Below are 17744 nucleotides of genomic sequence, written 5' to 3'. Positions count from 1 at the left end.
CTCTCTCTATCCCTTAACAGACAATGTCTGGGAATTCTCTCTACTCTAGATAAATTCTTTGCAAGCAGCTCTGGACAGCATCCTCATACCTTAAATCTCTCTATCGCCGCTAATTATTCAATATTGAAATCTTCATCTAGGGTGCCATTTCTTTTCTCACAAAGCAGTTCTCCATAAGGTATGCTATTTTTCAAAGATTTTTGATGGCTACTATGTGCTTCCAATATGGAATTACCCTTAGTTTCTTTCCTAAATAGGGAAGTACATATTTTTCCATCCCTAATGAAGACCTTTAGATCTAGAAAAGCAACCTCTGTGGTACTGAAATGCCCGCTAACATGTAGATTCAGTCAATTGTTATTGAGTTCTGCTATGTATCTCTCTGCATCAGTTTGGGAGCCCTTCCATAGTATAAATAGATCGTCTATGTATTTGTACCATCCTGTTATGCACATTACCCAATGATTGTATTTTTCAGCCCAGGCCACCAACTTCTCCCACCAGCCCACGAACAAGTTCACGTAGCTGGGGGTGAAGCAGGTGCCCTTGGCTGTGCCCTGTATTTGGCGGTAATGTTGCTTTTTAAACAAGAAGATGTTATTAGTTGAACAGAACCATAATCAGCATTTCATTATGTTCTGCAAATTTTAAAGATCTTCCTTTTAAAAAATACCATATTGCCCATAGGCCATTTACATTTTCAATGCAGGTATATAAACTAGTAACATCAAGAACAATCATCAGCATGTCAGGCCCCCAAGAGATATCCGCAATGTTCCTAATAAAATCAGTGGTATCCCGGATGTATGATGGCCAAAAAGAAGTCAATGTATTGTGACATCGATTCTGTCAGGCAGCCCTTTGAAGATACAATTGGGCGTCCCGGTGCTACAAGGGCATTCTTATGAATTTTGGGCAGATGATAAAATGTTGATGTAACAGGGTGTGGGCATGCCAAAAATTTCAATTCATTATCATCGAGCATATGTTTATCTGCCCATTCTTGGATAAGCACATGGTATTGTTTAATGTTGTCCACATATTCTTCCTTCGTTATTCGAGCATAACATTTAACATCTGTCAGTTGTCGTAATGCCTCTTGCACATAATATTCCCGTGTCATGAGTACTACATTTCCTCATTTATCCGAGGGTTTGCAGATAACATTAGGATCATTTTGAATTTGTTGTAATGCTGTTCTCTGTCCCACCGTGAGATTTGCATGTGCCTTTGTGGATTTATCAGATCGTAATTTCAATAAATCGTTTTTGACCGATTCCTCAAAAGTGTCAATGGTGTCGAAAGGAGTCATATATATACACACACACACACACACACACACACACACACACAAAATATATATATGTCCCTGTTTTTAGTTGGTCATTAAGTCACTGATTATCTTTTTATACATTCAGTGTTTTTGGTTTGGGTCAAGTTTTACCTCCCTCCACAAAGGGGTGACATAACTTGCCTTGAAGTTAGAGCTTGGCCTTGTGCCTCAAACGAATGTCTCCAATGCAGGCTTAGCAACCTATTGCTTCATTGTTCTTTTGGACAACTTAGTTTCGTTAAATCAAAAATGCGGTTACTGCAGTATTTTTTATTATGGATAGGAAAGTGGTAGATAACTGCCAGTATGCCAAAGGGGATCGATGAGTTGTTGATATGTGAAGAGGTTTATAAAGTGGTAGATTGTGTCAGAAATGAGAGTAAATGCAGTCACAAGCCACACATGTATAGTGACTCAAACAAGAATCAAATAATCTTGTTACATTCTGTGGAAGTGTTTATGGATGTTTTAATTATGATTGTGTGGGGAAAAGAAGTGGTGTTGCGCTAAGAGCATATTGAGTTGCACCAAAATAGTAGTTAAAAAGTACCCTCCCAATGACCAGATTTAAAGATCTGAGAAAACAGTGCCATTTGAGTGTAACTCAAAGTATCAAAAATGTGAAGCTGTGTTTTTTCTGAATAAATGTTCTTTATATGAAGAAAAATGTTGCTTACCTCAGAATTCCAGAACACAAATAATTATTGCAATACAATAAGGGTGCCGTACAATTTAAAGGTGTGCTGTTTTTAAACATTGCCCCTGTGATAAATATTTTATTTTATTTTGCGTATTATAATGTTTGTTGCTATTATCCCTTACAGGAAGTTGTCTCACACAGTAAAAAGTTGACAAAGAAAAACAAGGAGCAGTTGTCTGATATGATGGCCCTAAACAAGCAGAAAGGTGGACTGAAGGCTCTAAGCAAAGAAAAGCGAGAAAAACTAGAGGCATACCAGCATCTTTTCTACCTCCTTCAGGTAAAAGCGCCCATCAGCATGTGCCCATCCTAGCATTTCACCGTTGTCCTATTTTTCTTTCCTGAACTATGGAAACATTTCCTGTCCATATTGCCACAAAACATCCAGAAAATTGACCCAGTGCCAACCAATGCTTCCCTCAGGTTCTGGCACAAGACTGGATGACCGTGGCATCATCCCCAAATTTAAGTATACGGGCTTGGGCATCAAGAGAGATAAATACAGGGATTACTGTAGGCTTCAAAGGTCTGGCCCTCTATAATGGACACCCCGGAGTAGGATGAAAATGTGGTTTAGCAAGAGATCAGAACATATATCAATCATTGCATTGCGGATCATCTCCACCTCCTCTGAAGAATGGCTCTCAAATGCAGCAGGAAGACCATGAAATAACTGTGACTATGGAAGAGAGGGAAAACAGTGCATGAGGCACACCAAGACAATAACTGCCAAGCTAATAACAGTGCCTGAGGAAACTGTAAGGGGAAAGTATTGGGAACTAGAATGGTTGGAAGCTGTTGCAATGGTGAAAATCCAGATCAACATGGGAAGTTTCCAGGAAATGATCAGATGGCTTTAGGAGCTTCATATACTGCTGGTGCCAACACTGTCCTACAAGCAATTCAACAAAACAAAATAGAAAAAGCTTTATGTGCTCTTGTACGCCCTTAGAAATTAGATGCATTGCCTAGTTTGCCACAACCTCCAGATCCCTATTCTCAGCTGTTGTCGTTATATCCACCCTCTTTATCTGAAGCAACATTAAAGAAATGTGTACTGCAGGCTATTGTTACGCTCACAAAGCAGTTTTACTGAACGTTCAACTGCTACCTGCTATTTACAAACCAGGGCCAGAAGTGTGCTTCGTTTCCGACCAGATCCACATTCCTGACACCTGTGCTTGTTGTTGATCCTATGTCCACCAATGTCCTTCCAGAATGATTTCGCTAACACCCTATTAGACTTTCCTTCCTATAAGTCCCCAGCCTATACTTTCCCACTTTCACCAAATGTAGCTCTTCCAGTATTGTGGCTTGTGACCTCATCACTGTGGTCTGTCAAGGTCTCCTTTGCTCTTTTCTCTTGGAGCGTGGTTGTTGCTATTATCTTTCTGATGCTTATCAGTATTGTTCTTTTTCCATATATCCTATTCTTTTGCTGAAGTTTAATTGGATATTTCGCAAGCAGCTTCTTCAATTGACCTTGTATATAAATCTTCAATCAACTTTCTATGTGGTATGAAATCTACTGCAGTCCTTTTAAATTGAAGGATGTAACATCATTGATCCAGTATACTAAATTATGTCCACACATGGGTCCTAATTTAAACCTAGTTATCTTTTCTCTTTTACAGACAAACCCAACCTACTTAGCGAAGCTTATTTTCCAGATGCCTCAGAACAAATCCACCAAGTTCATGGACTCTGTCATTTTTACGCTCTATAATTACGCCTCCAACCAGAGGGAGGAGTACCTGCTCCTGCGGCTTTTCAAGACAGCTCTTCAGGAGGAGATTAAGTATGTTATGGACTTTGAAAGTAGAAAGAAGGTTTAGGTGACGTTTGCTCATTGTGTCATCCGTTACAATGTTCCTTTGTCATAATTATCCTGAGGTAACATGATAACACCCTGCTTTGTTTGTGTTTAGTCACACCTTGAGACGTGCTGAGATCACGAGTTGGCAAATGTGCACACTCCATGGTCCTGGCAGTCCTTATGTGATGCCTAATGCTATCTTAATCTTGCATGGGATCTTCAGTAGATGGAACAGCTCAGGCCTCTCCCCATTGTAACAAAAGGAGGTTGTATTAATCCGAGTATTCTTCCATTAGAAGCTTGTTTCTGTGCAGTGCAAAACAAAAGCTTCTATAAAGGCGATATGTTGCCAACTGTACTCTTGTAGGAATACAAACGCAGGATTTTGAGAAACACACATTTGAACATTTCAAAAACAATTAAAATGAAAGCTAGTCTTCCCTCACTTTCTGGACCCGATAGTGCTGTCTAATGTAAAATACAGACAAGCACTCCCATACACTTATTTTGTGTCTTGCATTGGAAAACTGAAGGCAGAATCTAGCCTGACCCTGAGGCCAAGTTTGCAAGTCTTGGCACTATCTTTCAATGTCTCGGAATGATGTGGACCTGAAATAAAGATCATGCAGCGTACACACAATCCATTATTTGTATTGGAAGGTTTGAACTCCCATTATTGAGGATACAAGCTGCTAATTCAAATCTGCTAGTGTACATTATACAGAGTACTTTGTTGTGAAGCTCCAGACTGAGCTGATGTAATTAGTTACATGCTTTATAAGGTTGCCTAACAAAAGCATTATTTGGATACTAAAGGCCTGATTTAGTGTTTGCTAGACTATGCCATGTCCATCAGAGTGGCGGAGGACGCGATCTCTGCTAACCTGGCGGACTACTATTCGTCAGATTTAGAGATGACCCCTGGCTCGGCCGTCACCTCTCTACATTGAAAGGAACCATCATCATAGTGCTTACTTTCAGTGTATAAAATGTTTGGTGAACAGCCACTGTCTGTTTTGATGGCCATTCTCCAAACTTTAACTTTTTTTGTTTTTCAGACACAAACTCCTGAGTTTGTTTCACCAAAACAAAAAACTCACAGGTTGTCAGGGTTGTTTTTTTTTTGTGTGTGTGTTTGACAGACCGGGTAAAAAGACTGTACACCTTCCACCCAATATAGGGCGGGCAGTGTAATGTTCTTCCTACGACAGTCCCTACTCCACCGGTCCATCACTGGGAGTTTTCCATCAACTGAGGCAAAGGCGACTTTTTCGATGGAAAACTTAAGGCCGTCTCTAAATGTGACAGACGAACCAAGGGTTTATCTGACGGGGTACTCAGTCACCTCTGCTGTCAGGCAAAATCTTACTTTGCCTTATTATTTGAAATATAAAATTGTTAAGGACATATTTACGTAGGCTGCAGTGCAGGACCCATCTACTGGTAAGATTACTATCATTTATGTATAAAAAGAGATCCAAAATGGCGATTATAGGGGAAATACACCAGTACAGAGTGAAAAATGCAAAAAAGGTGAAATGTGAGTGTTGCGCACCAAGCAGGTGCCTGGTTTTCCTGGTTGGTTGATGTTCATGGAACTGTATGAATTTAAATTCATGGAGAGGTGGGGATCTCTCTCTGGTCAGGTGTGGTGTGGCCACAGAACTGTGGAAGGATAAGAGACTTATAGCACTTTTTGGCCATGTACTTTTACACTTTAGTAAAGGTTCTAGAGCACTTACTGAGCAAGCATGGAATCTTAGGGCGGCTGTTGGTAGCTTAGGTTGCACTTTAGTGATTGGACACACTTTGAGTTCTTGTCAGGCACTTAAGCACTTTTGCACTAGACACTATAGGTACTTCATGCACTTTGATTAATTATGTTTAGTGCCAGGGATTTGAAGGAGGCTGCAAATTGTAGGAGCGTCCTGAAGGTGGTCTCTTTTAATGTTAACAGGCTCAAAAATAAAAAGAAGCTGTGCGCCATAGAAGCTTGGGTAGAGGACGACATTCCCTCGGTAGTGCTGTTGCAGGAGATTCATATACCAGTAGGAAAGCTCTTAAGGTTCTCCATGCTTAAGAAATAGGCAGGCGATAGAGGCTTTTTGTCCAATCAGGCGGCTTGCCGGGGTACTGCAGTTTTCCTTGCCAAAAGATTGAATGTCAAAGTGCTGGACTGTGCCAGTGACAGCATGGTTGCTGGTGCTGAGTTAAGAGCATGTTCATTCTAGGCAGCTCACTTTCCTGAGTTCATACACCGCAGTAGAAGATAATGTTAGGCTATACGTGGAGCAATTTCAATCATTGATGCAAGTTTATGGGGAGATTATTGACGGGGATTTTAACTATAATGATAGCCTTGGGTTGCAAATATCATGCAGGACTATCAAAAAACTATTTTTATTTTTTTTTGTGTAAAGGGGCAGTCCGCAAGTAAGGAGGTGGGTTTTTAATAAACAGAATTTGCAGGAGTGTTGGGTTTGGATGTGCAAAGAGGATATTAAAGATTTTTTGATAAGGAGCAATGTGTCGCCCCTGCCAAATGTGGTGTTGGTCTCTTTAAAAGCATATTTAAGATGGCTGGTGACAGCGAAGGATGTGACCAATAATAGAAATGCCAAAGAGCAAAAGCAGAGCTTGGAGAAGGCTGCCCAGGAAGTGCATAATACATTTTTGAGGCAACCTTCGTAGGCAAACAGAAAAGAGCTTGAGAAGACTAAATGAGTGCTAAGCAGCCTGTATTACACTAGGTGCTTCGCATCAAATCTAGCCTACATGCAGAAAGTATATGAGGAGAGCAATTTATCAGGGCGGTTTCTAGCATGGCAGGCTGCAAGTAACACCAGCCGTACCTTGAAGTGCCCAAATTCTTGGGTTTGTTGTAAGGAACAGGGAAAGCTGCGCGACATTTTGGTTGACACTTTAGGCAAATTTATAGCCATAACTAAGTGATCGATAAGGGAGCCGTAGGGATTTTTCTGGCGGGGTCAGATTTTCCCACTCTTGCCAAGGAAGATGCAGAAAATATAGCCTGCCTTTTTTCAAAAGAAGAGTTGGTCAAGGCAGTTAGAAGCCTTCCAAGCTGCAAGGTATGTAGCCCAGACGGGTTTCTTGCTGAATCTTATGTCTTTTCTGAAGGTTCTAGTAGATTATTTTTTGCTGTTTGCTAATTCCATGTTGGAGGGCGGCCCTATAACTGCTTAGTTTAAAATAAGGACTGTGGTTAGGTTTATTTAAAAACAGGAAAGGATAGGTAAGATCCAAACTCATAACACCCAATTTACATTATTAAATTCAGATTATAAAATCATAGCCAAATTCTTAGCCAATAGATTTAATTGCATAGCAGCAAAATTAATACACTAGGACCAGAACGGTTTTATTGCTAGATGACAGAGACTAACCCACATTATTTAGCTGAGACTCTTTATTATCTCTGTTAATAGTATCCCCCTGCTGTAGTTCTTTTATTGGATGCAGTGAAGGCCTTTGACCTCATGGTCTGGGAGATGCTTTCCTGTATCCCAGCAAAGCTTGGGGTACCCTCCCAGATTACGCGGTTGATATATAAAATGTATGAGAGCACTGAAGCACAGATTATAGTTGATGCAAACGATGTGGGTAAGTTACAAGTCTTTGCTGGTACTCACTAGGGTTGTCCCCAGTTGTGGGTTCTATTTATCTTTTTTTTATTGGACCATTAGCGATTGCAATTAAGAAGAAGAACAGGGATATTCACCCTCCTATACGATAGATGGGGATGAGAAGACTGTAAGCGGGTGACATGATGTTGCTTCCCTATGCTAACAAGTGTTCACAGGAGAAACCTTTTGAGGTCTTCTCTTTGTACCAGGTGTTAGGGGGATATATGTTTATTAGAATCTGTGTAATTGTGAGCCTGCTCCCAGATATAGACTCAGCCGAAGAGGTACTTGTGTATAAGATGCTCATCAAAGATTGAAGACTTATACTATCTTAATTTTGCCCCACTACTTTTAAAAGCTAAAGCTGTGTTTGCACAATAGAACTCGCTTCCCCTTACCAAACTCGGAGGGTGACCTTGATTAAAATGGTGATTCTTCCCCTATTTAATTTCCCTTTTTTAGCTGTACCGTGTGTTTTAGCGACATGGTATTTTAGAAAAGTGGAGTCTCTTGTCACATCTTTAATGTGGCAGAATAAAACTTCTAGACTCCAACTTTGCTCTTTATATAAAGGTTTGAAGGAGGGTGTTTTAGTACTTCCCAATTTGAAGGATTATTATTTTTCACAATATATGTCCAGATTTCATGCAAAACTTATGTCAGGTGGAATTTTTAAGACTGATCTTGTGCAATTGATTTTAACCGAATATGATATCCGGGATGTTCTGAAATTGATAAATTCACCTAAGAAAGTCTGCCGCAAGAATCTGATGTTTTTTTTTTAAGAAACAGTGATCTTGCTAGGAGGCTTGCAATCCCTTGTATCAATGCAGCTACACCCTTGACAGAATTTAATTGGAACTCAGGGGCTAGGATGGACCCACAAATAGTCCGACAGTGGGAGATAGTGGAGTTTTGTAAAGTGGCTGATTTTAAGGCTATACAAAGGTGTAAGAGTTTGTCTGAAATCAAAGAATCGGTTAAAGGTAATTTTTGGCTGCTAAGTTTTTGTCAAGCTCTGGTCAGCAGATTTCGGACTTTGAAGATCGTACACATTTCTGAGAGCCAAAATCTAGTAATTAATCTGCTTGAAGCCCCAGATCTTAAACGACCAGGCAAATGGAAATTATTGCTTGCATCAGGCAGGGGCCCTGACATGTGCCAAAAGGCAATTAGTAAGTGGTAGAAATATGAATGGCTCAAATTAACAAGGAAGATGTGTGATGAAATTAATAAATTACATTTTAAGGTCTTGAGAGGGGGCATTTAGCAGAGAATGCAATTTTATACAAAATGGTTGCTCTATAGAAACCTAAACATTTTGGCCCAAATTAGCATTGCATGGTCAAGTGGCTATTTTGGATGTAGTTCTGGGACTGCTGCTAATTGGTCCTATGTAATTGGGCACTTGACAAATGCAACTAGTGCCTAGTATGTGGTTAGTGTTACTAGGTTATGATCTTTCCATGCGATTAGCCCCCAGATTCCAAAAGCTACTGTAAGTTGCAATAGTGGTGGCTAGATGCTTATTGCTTGAAAGGTGGAGGACTTGGTTAATTCCCTCCATGGGTAAGTGGATGGTGAAGATGAAGCAAGTATGAGATAAAGTGTGGTTGTATGTTCTTTGCCGCAGTGGGATTAGGAAATTTAATAGCATTGTATGGCAGAAATCATCAGGTAGGGTAAAAATGTTGATTGTTCTTTCGATATTTCTTTTCTTTTTTATATTAATGAATTGTGTAATTCAAAGCTGACCTGGTTGTTAATGGAATTTGACTGATATGAAATTTGTTCTGAACATGTATTTATTTGCTGATTTGGTATGTTATTATTTGTTCTGGGTAGAAGAAGAAATACAGCCAAACAAAATGTGTTTGATTCATATGGTCAACAGGTTGAAAATCAGGAAAACCAATGCAGGCACAGAGCTGCAGAACTTTAACAAGAGTACTGTGGTTTGAAAATAAAGTGTACAGTAATTGGAGGAAAGCTTACTGCAGAATGAAAACTGTTCATTTGCATTTTTTATAAGATGCTGCTATCCTAATAATAGACACCTTGAAATCAATGTGATTGTCTTCTAGCTATGCACCTTTGCCTCAATCTATTTTCCCCTCTTTCATCAGATCTAAAGTAGATGAGCTTCAGGAGATCGTCAAAGGAAACCCCACTGTTATTAAGATGGTGGTCAGTTTCAACCGTGGTGCCCGTGGCCAGAATGCCCTGAGACAAATCTTGGCGCCTGGTGTGAAGGAGATCATGGACGACAAGTCACTCAACATTAAAACGGATCCTGTTGATATTTACAAATCGTGGGTCAACCAGATGGAGTCTCAAACTGGAGAAGCCAGGTATGGTAAAACTGCCTTGAGTTGTCTTTTAATATGACATCTTCCTTAATGCTATAACTAATCCATTTCCTCTCTTCGCTGCACTCAGCCCCTTTGCTTAACATTGCCTTTCTCGCTTACTCATTTATGCTCGTCACACTCTTAGCCTGCATATCCTCCTCTTCTTTTCTTCCTCATTTATTTTTAAAGTTTTCTCTCACCTCCCTCAAGATTCACGATTTTATTAATTTGATTTAGACCTCGACTGAGATCAACAAATACATAATAAAATTGTTAAAAAACAATTCTGATATTTCAGCAATAAATCAACTTAAAAAAAACTCTTTAAAAATCTATTGCACATTGTAACAGATGAATTCATCTGGGGGCGATTTACAAAACTTGATTAAACTATGTGCAGAGAAGATATTATATCTGAAACAAATAGACTTTATATACCAGTGCCGAGTTGCTACCAAGGTCGAGTTTGGACAGACTAGCAATACATGTAATACATCTTGTACTCCTCCATTGCATAAATCACGGGTCCCTGTAGTATTTTCATAATAATTCCATTTAGAAGTATAAGCCTTTAACGGGAGAATCCCCAACCGCAATAAGATTATGGTGCGCCGGACCCTATGCTCTAATGAGAAGCGTATATATTGTTACGTGATTTTCTATTCTAAACGGTCTACTAAGTGTGCAAAATATTTTAATTGAGAACAGTGTTCTACATCCAGGTCGTAAGTTATTCTTGGGTTCAAGTTCTTTAATAAGAGCTTCAGATGTGCTGGAGTCCAAGATTTCAAAAGAGCTTCCCTCCATTTTTGAAATTTCAGCTTTATACCAGCAATTCTCTTGGCAAAGGAGGATGTTGTGCATTGTATTCTGCCTCCTTTGTTTTCTCTGGGATAAAGAGCATAGTCAGCAAAACAAAACAGTTTAGGTAAAGCTCAAAGGCGGGGTTTACATGCAATTTTCTTTTTATTTGTTTACTTTAGTAAACGTCCGCAGTGCATCTGAACCAGAATGTGACAACACGTGCTCTTTGGAAAGCGGTTATTTGGACTGGGTCTGCACTATATAAATACCACCAATGAAGTAAAAAAATAAATGTGTGTGCTGGTGTGTTACAGCCGAGCATGAAAACCACAAAAATGTAGAGCTCACTGCATGTGTGCATCAGCAGGAAATCTGCAAAGAAGCAGCATGGAAATGTTTTCACATATTTGCATACATCATATTTACTGAGCCTTAAGTACACAAGTGGGGCACCAAGTGTTTACCAATGAATTATTCTTTCATTGTAGCGCAATTTTGTAATCTGTGTTGCTCATGTGAATCTGTAACACATTCATGCACATGCAAACCTGTAGCTTCTGATTTGCTGCTTGCATGTTATAGATTCATATGGGATCCTCTGTGAGGTGGTGTCAGAGGTGCACACAGACACAGAAATAGGCAATGGGTGCAAAACAACTGTCAGAAGATGTTATTGTGGATATCTACAGGACATCCGATGAGAGTCACTATTCAGACTCGCCTAGGATGAACGGACACTATTTAGGAAAATAACTCCCTTTTCCATTTGCAGCCACTACACGGCTGTGTCCTGCATAGCTATACTATTGTTCTAGATTGAGGACCTTTTTCCTTTCATCTGGGGAGCTAGGGGTATTAGTTAATTAACTTGAAGATTGTTGCAGTTGCAAAACCTGCAAAATGTAGGCTTTTTAACAGCAAGAGTGTTTGCTATGAACAAAAGCTGTTTTAAATTAGAAAGGTCTTTCTAAACTATTTTGTAACTCATTACGAATTGCAAAGGGCGTAAAAGGGGTCACCCCCCACCCCCTCCTTGTTGGGAGTCGCAATCACATGTAGCAATGCTTTGGAACACAATTTTGTAAGACCTCTGGCGTCTCCACAACGAATGGAGTGCAGCATCGGTAACAAAAGCACAGTCTGGTATTGCACGAAACAAATTGTCTATGACTTAGAAGCAGGAGAAAAGAACTACCTTAGCCAAAAAAAAAAGAGTACCAAATAGAAAGCTGCTGATAACCTTCCAATTTCTTAAAAATAAGACGAGTAGGATGCATAGAGTACAGTTGCCCTCGCAGTAACCACTGGGACGGAGTCCTGATGAAGGCTTAAGCTGAAACGTGCGTTGTCTGTACACAAGCCGCCAGTTTCGTGACATCAGCATAAAGAAGGATGACGTTCATATTGATTGTATAATGAAGGGTCAAAAGAAGACTGTTAGTCTATTATATATGGTGAAATCGATAAATAATGTCATTTGATGAGTTTATGAGCATACGTGTGATACTTAGCTTGCTATGAACAAAAACAAACCTAGAAATATGACAACTGTTATAAATAATAGATGATGATATATTTGTATGAATCAAAAAAAGAAATTACACATATATACAAATATACTCCAAAAAATTATTACAAAAGAAGAAAAAAAGTGAATAAAAAGAAACATTTTGATATAATGAAACTGTCAATTTTGTTGATGTTGTTTTCATGTATGTCTGGAATTGATATAGCTACAATGTGTTAAATACCGCCTTGCCTAGGTGTTCCCTTTCCACATACGGTCCCTGCAATGCTTTGGGACCGCATTTATTATAGCAAACTATTGACCATATAACCGACACCGAAAACGTAGATGGAATCTGATTGGCAGAACGGAATCTGATCCTTCCCTTTTTTAGGTCTCGGCTCGAAGGCTGTGCTTGCGCAGTCTCGCTCCGAGATTTAATGTTTAGGAGTGGGGCTTTAACCCGCCCCAATTTTTAACTCTTCTCCATTGGCTAGCCTGTGAAATACTGGTCAGCCATTGGAGAAGAGCATTGTCTCTCCAAACAAGCCCCGTCTTTTTTGGATTCGGGGGCGTGTTTTTTCGATTCTTTCTCTCCTCTGGAATGTAAACATTCCAGCCAATGGCAAGAGGAGAGAAAGAAAAACACCCCCCCCCCGAATCCGAAAACGCCACTGCGTTTCTCCGTGGCATTTCTGCTTGACCTCGGAGAAAGGCGGTGGTGTTAATGGCATCCTCTCCCCCTGCTGTCGGCTCCAGTGTTCGGCTGCTGCTCTGGTCTCTGGTTGCTGCTGCGCGCAGCGTGTTTTCTAGCTCTGTTTCCTGCTCCCTACCATTTGAGCCCAGCGCAGGATGTTACGTCCAGCCTCGGTCTCGAGCTGCCTGACTCGGCCCCGCCCTCCTCATCCCCTGTTTTTATATATCCGCAAACTGTTCAGGGACTTCTGGAGTTACCAACACCCCTGGCAGTGGCCTGCGTGCACATCTGCCCGAGTGGCGCGCAGGTACTCGCCCCCTCCCACGGACGCACTCCCTCTCCCTGGAAGGACGGGCTTTGAAAGGCACAGCTGACGTGTAGTCAGTCACCTCCGATGCCTGGCTAGGAGGCTCCGGTATGTCTCAGCCCCTCCCCGGCAATCATCGGCCGCAGGCCTGCTGGTACAGCTGTCGGACCTTCACCTGCACACAGCCGAGGTCACTGGGCGGCGTGACGTGTTCTCATTCCACCCTCGACTTACATACGGCGATGCGGGGCTCCTTTTCATGGAGTTCTGGCCGAGGAAGGGATTCCTTTTTCGTGACATTAAACACACGGATTTTTCTGATGCCATCTATTTGTGGGGTTTTTCTATTCTCTTAGCGAAATGTTTTTATTAAACCTAGAGCCCAGTATAAAGCGTTTTAGCACAGATCTTTATTATACGTTGGTGACTTGCATGTTGGAGGCAGGTGAGCGGCTGCCATGTGAGATGTGCCCGACAGTAGCGAAGGGGCTTCTGGGCACCTACTCCGATGTGAGCAAATTGGACGTGCAGGAAGGGCTTCGGCTGGTAGGGGCGTCGACCTGCCACTAAAAAAGGGAATTTGTGTGTTAATCCTTTTTGTAAGATTCCGTGAGGCAGTCCTGCAAACTCTGAAAGACCAAGCTTAACAGAATGTCTGACATTGCCCTTCTAATGCAGAACTCTGTGGCTGCGGTACCCACAAGGCACACTTTTATGTGCCTCTCCTTCGGGGTTTGAGTTGAAGTTCTTCCCTTATATCTCCAGTCTTGAAACTTCCGACCACACGCAGCCTGCCAGGCCAGCATTACCCTACCTTCCTGTCAGGGGGTGGCTGTGTGTGGGGGTGGGGGTGACTGTGTGTGTGTGGGGGGGGTGGCTCTGTGTGTGTGTGTGTGGGTGGCTCTGTGTGTGTGTGTGGGTGGCTCTGTGTGTGTGGGTGGCTCTGTGTGTGTGGGGTGGCTCTGTGTGGGTGGCTCTGTGTGTGTGGGTGGCTTTTTTTGTAGGTGGCTCTATGCGTGGTGGGTCTGTTTGTGTGTGGGTAACTCTGTGTGTAGGTGGCACTGTGGGAGGCTCTATGGGTGGCTCTATTTGTGTGTGGGTTGCTCTATGTGAGTGGCTCTGTATGGGTGGCTCTGTGTGTGTGGGTGGCTTTGGGTGTGTGGCTCTGTGTGTGGGTGCAAATGCAATAGGTCTCGCATTTGAGAGTGATTAAGCTATTGACATTGTAAATAACAATGCCATTTCTTTAAATGTTTTAAAAACAAAAACATAAACAAAAATAATGTCTTGAGCAATGCCAATAGCTTTAACTTTAACAATGCCGAGACCATTGCATTGTAAATGCTTGTTTTGAGGAATGTGGTTTCTGTGGCACAACTTCCAGTTTGAGAATCATCACTGCCAGCCTCTTGGGTGTGGGAAATAGGAGGGCAGACATTATGCAGGGGACCACTGCATACTAACACAGATGTGATACCTGGCAGGAAAACACATTTAAAAAAAAAACAATGCCTGCCACTTTACGGGACTCTAACTGCCTGTCCCTTGCAGACCTCCATCCATGCGTTTTCAGCCATTCCTAGGGAGTTGTAGATCACGTCCATCCTTATTAAAAAAAATTGCAGAAGGCGGCTTTGCGATGCAAAATGCAGTCACATTGCAAAATGCTGGGCAGGTTGTAAAATGCCGGTGTCCAATTTGCACACACTATTTATGTCGGGCCATTGGTCTTTGAAAAGAAAAGAGGATGCATACAAAAGAATTACCTGAATATGTTGCTTACTGACAGTATGGTAAAAAACAAAGTGTGCTGGAATGAATATACCTTCAATTAGTTTTTATGTATTTGCAGTAAAAAGTAAACTGATTTAGGGCCTGATTACGAGTTTGGCGGTCTGTCGGACCACCAAACTCGTGGTGGAGGTCAGGGACCCTGCACCAGTGGTCTGACTAAGAGTACGGCAGTTAGAGTACTTTGAGACTGCCACAGGATCCCTGGCAGTGGCACGGCGATCTGGGGAAGAAATATGCAATTCGGTGCCGCTGCAGCACCACCAAGCATATTGCAAGTTTCCCCACCGCCAGCCTTTTCAGGGAGTTCAGCCCACCATGAAAAGGCTGTTGGGGACCCCTGTTGCTACTGTGCATCGGGGTGCATGCAGTAGGGCACATTTGTGCCCTCCTGTATGCATGCACCTCTGTTGCTGAAGACATGAACTGCTCAGTCCATGCTGTTCAGGAACATGCATTGGCTTCCCGCAACGGTGCAGTTCTAAGGCTCACTTGTGAGCCTTAAACTGCAACGCCGCGGGACGGCCACACTGCTTGCCCACCAGACCACGTTTTAACTAGTTATCTGGCGGGCAGGTGGGGTGGTGGCATGGCGGCCTGCTCCCACACTTCCATACTTGTAATCAGGCCCTTTTTTTTCTTTGTGATTTTCTGTGCCATCAGACATGCCCTATTCTCTTTATTAAGAGGATATATATCATTGTAATTGTTTCCAGATTTAGCCGAGAACTCCGCCAGTCCCTCTCCAATGCCTTGTTTTTGGTATTAATTCCTCACTCCTGCCGAGCTTTCTAGGAGGCTGCCAGTATTTCCTGCTGAAGTGTGTGTTTTTTATTAGAATCCCTACACTTCTGCCTTTTCTGTGGTCACAACCAACCCATGTTTCAAACCAGTTCTCTGTTGCTCAAGGAGTGTTTCCTACTTAACACCTGGCTATGAAAATTCTCCTTTTAAGGCAAGTCTTTCTAAGTTTTATTTGTTTATATTTTTAATTAAAACTGAAAGAAAAAGTGTATGGAAAGTCATATTTGGCAACAATTCCAATGTAACTCCAAATGAGTTATGTTAATGACCTCTTCAGAGCCACTCCAGTTGCACTGAATGCATTAATGTGCACTCCCCTGTACCTGAATGCTGAGAAATGTCAGTGTAAGCAAAACATCAGATGACAATAACAAAGGCTGAATTTCCTTTTGAATGCCATAAATTGTTTTAGCTGCTTGTTGATAGTCTGTGTAGGATCTACATATACAGAGGGCAGTGGGGACCCTTAAAGAACTCCCTCCTTGCCTAGTTTCCTTGTGATGTCAGCAAGATGGAAATCTGATGAGTTTCTATGTTTTTTACTCAGTAAACTGCCCTATGATGTCACTGCAGAACAAGCGTTGGCTCATGAAGAGGTGAGGACCAGGCTAGATGCCTCTGTCAAAAACATGCGGACAGTGACAGACAAGCTCCTTTCAGCAATCCTCAGCTCAGTGGATAAAATTCCGTAAGTATATGGATGACATTAACGAAATGGGACTGAGCAGAGTAGTTTGTAATTCATGATGAGGCTCTTTCAGTTGTTTTTTTTTTCCAAAAAGCCTCAGCCTCTGTATTTGACTACCTGGTAGGTAAAACAGCATCTCTGTTCTGTCTCTCTCTCTCCAGTTATGCCATGCGATACATCGCCAAGGTGCTGAAGAATTCCCTCCATGAGAAATTTCCCGATGCCGGTGAAGATGAATTGTTAAAGGTTAGTACAAGGATCTGGCTTGTGACATGGTTGTTCTTTCTTTGTCAATGTCCCAACAGTACTTCTTTTCTACAAGCTCCCTTTTACGTTTCCAGGATACATTTATGTTCTTTTGTATTTCGTACTAAGTATTTTGTAGCTAATAGTCTTTACACATAGCTATGCAGCATTCTGCCCTTCGAACAAAGTTTTTCACTTAGCTGTGTGACATCCACCCTCTCCTTCCTTTGTCCATTCGGAATTCACTGTCCCATCTCCTTCTCTTTCCAACCTTAAGTCTCACTATACCCACACCACTCTCGTTGTCCCGCTTATATATTTCCTCCAGGCCACCATAAAGGCAAGTACTAAGTAAGCTGACTAACCCTGCAAAAGATCTCAAGTGTCTTGCAGCTCTTTCATGATCACCACGAGAGCAACCTAAAGCACTGGAATCACTGTAAAATACTGATAACTGGTCATGTTTGATTCACATAAGGCATGGAGACCAGAATTGTTGTTGCTCCTCCCGATCCTAACATATTTCATTGTAAAGCAATGCATGGTGTATATATTGCTGTAAAGCTCATTGAAATCTGAGTATTTTTGTCTTATGAAAATTGTCAGTAGCTCAACTATGTCCCCCTAGATCAGTATAAACAGATACACATGTGCCCATCAATCACGTGTATCTTACTGGATGCAAGACCATTGCATATGATAGCACAGACTGTGTAAAGTTAGACGTACTCCATATTTACACAGATCCGCACCTACTGGACATGGGCCTAGAGTAAGGCTATCACACAGGTTTATCATTCTCAGCCTAGATAGTCTGGAGCAAAAACTGAAATGTAATAGTTAACATGGACCAAGCGGATCATATTTAAGATACAAACCAAAATGCTAGTGACACTACTAGACCTTCGGAGTTAATGTGGCACACATTAAAATTTGCTGGCACCAGTGAGTTTAAGATATTTTAAGCTATAGGAATCTCCCATTAATGCTCAGAGACCATGCACATTAGAGTGCTGCTGAAATGGGTCTGTCTAGCACTGTTCTGTATAATACCTA

The 17744-nt window shown here is 41.6% G+C and overlaps 1 protein-coding gene across 1 annotated transcript in view; it reads left to right on the top strand.

Moving 5' to 3' along the window:
• Window positions 1-17744, top strand: part of IQGAP1 (IQ motif containing GTPase activating protein 1) — a 532553-nt gene that overhangs the window by 308915 nt on the left and 205894 nt on the right. The window contains exons 24-28 of the mRNA XM_085644306.1: window positions 2158-2313; window positions 3668-3831; window positions 9620-9844; window positions 16302-16442; window positions 16604-16688. Coding sequence (XP_085500432.1) covers window positions 2158-2313; window positions 3668-3831; window positions 9620-9844; window positions 16302-16442; window positions 16604-16688 — 771 coding nt within the window. The remainder of the gene's footprint in view (window positions 1-2157; window positions 2314-3667; window positions 3832-9619; window positions 9845-16301; window positions 16443-16603; window positions 16689-17744) is intronic.

The sequence above is a fragment of the Triturus cristatus genome, chromosome 3_1 (genome assembly GCF_964204655.1).
Source record: "Triturus cristatus chromosome 3_1, aTriCri1.1, whole genome shotgun sequence".
Lineage (NCBI taxonomy): Eukaryota > Metazoa > Chordata > Amphibia > Caudata > Salamandridae > Triturus > Triturus cristatus.
This window is presented reverse-complemented; position numbering and strand designations above follow the sequence as displayed.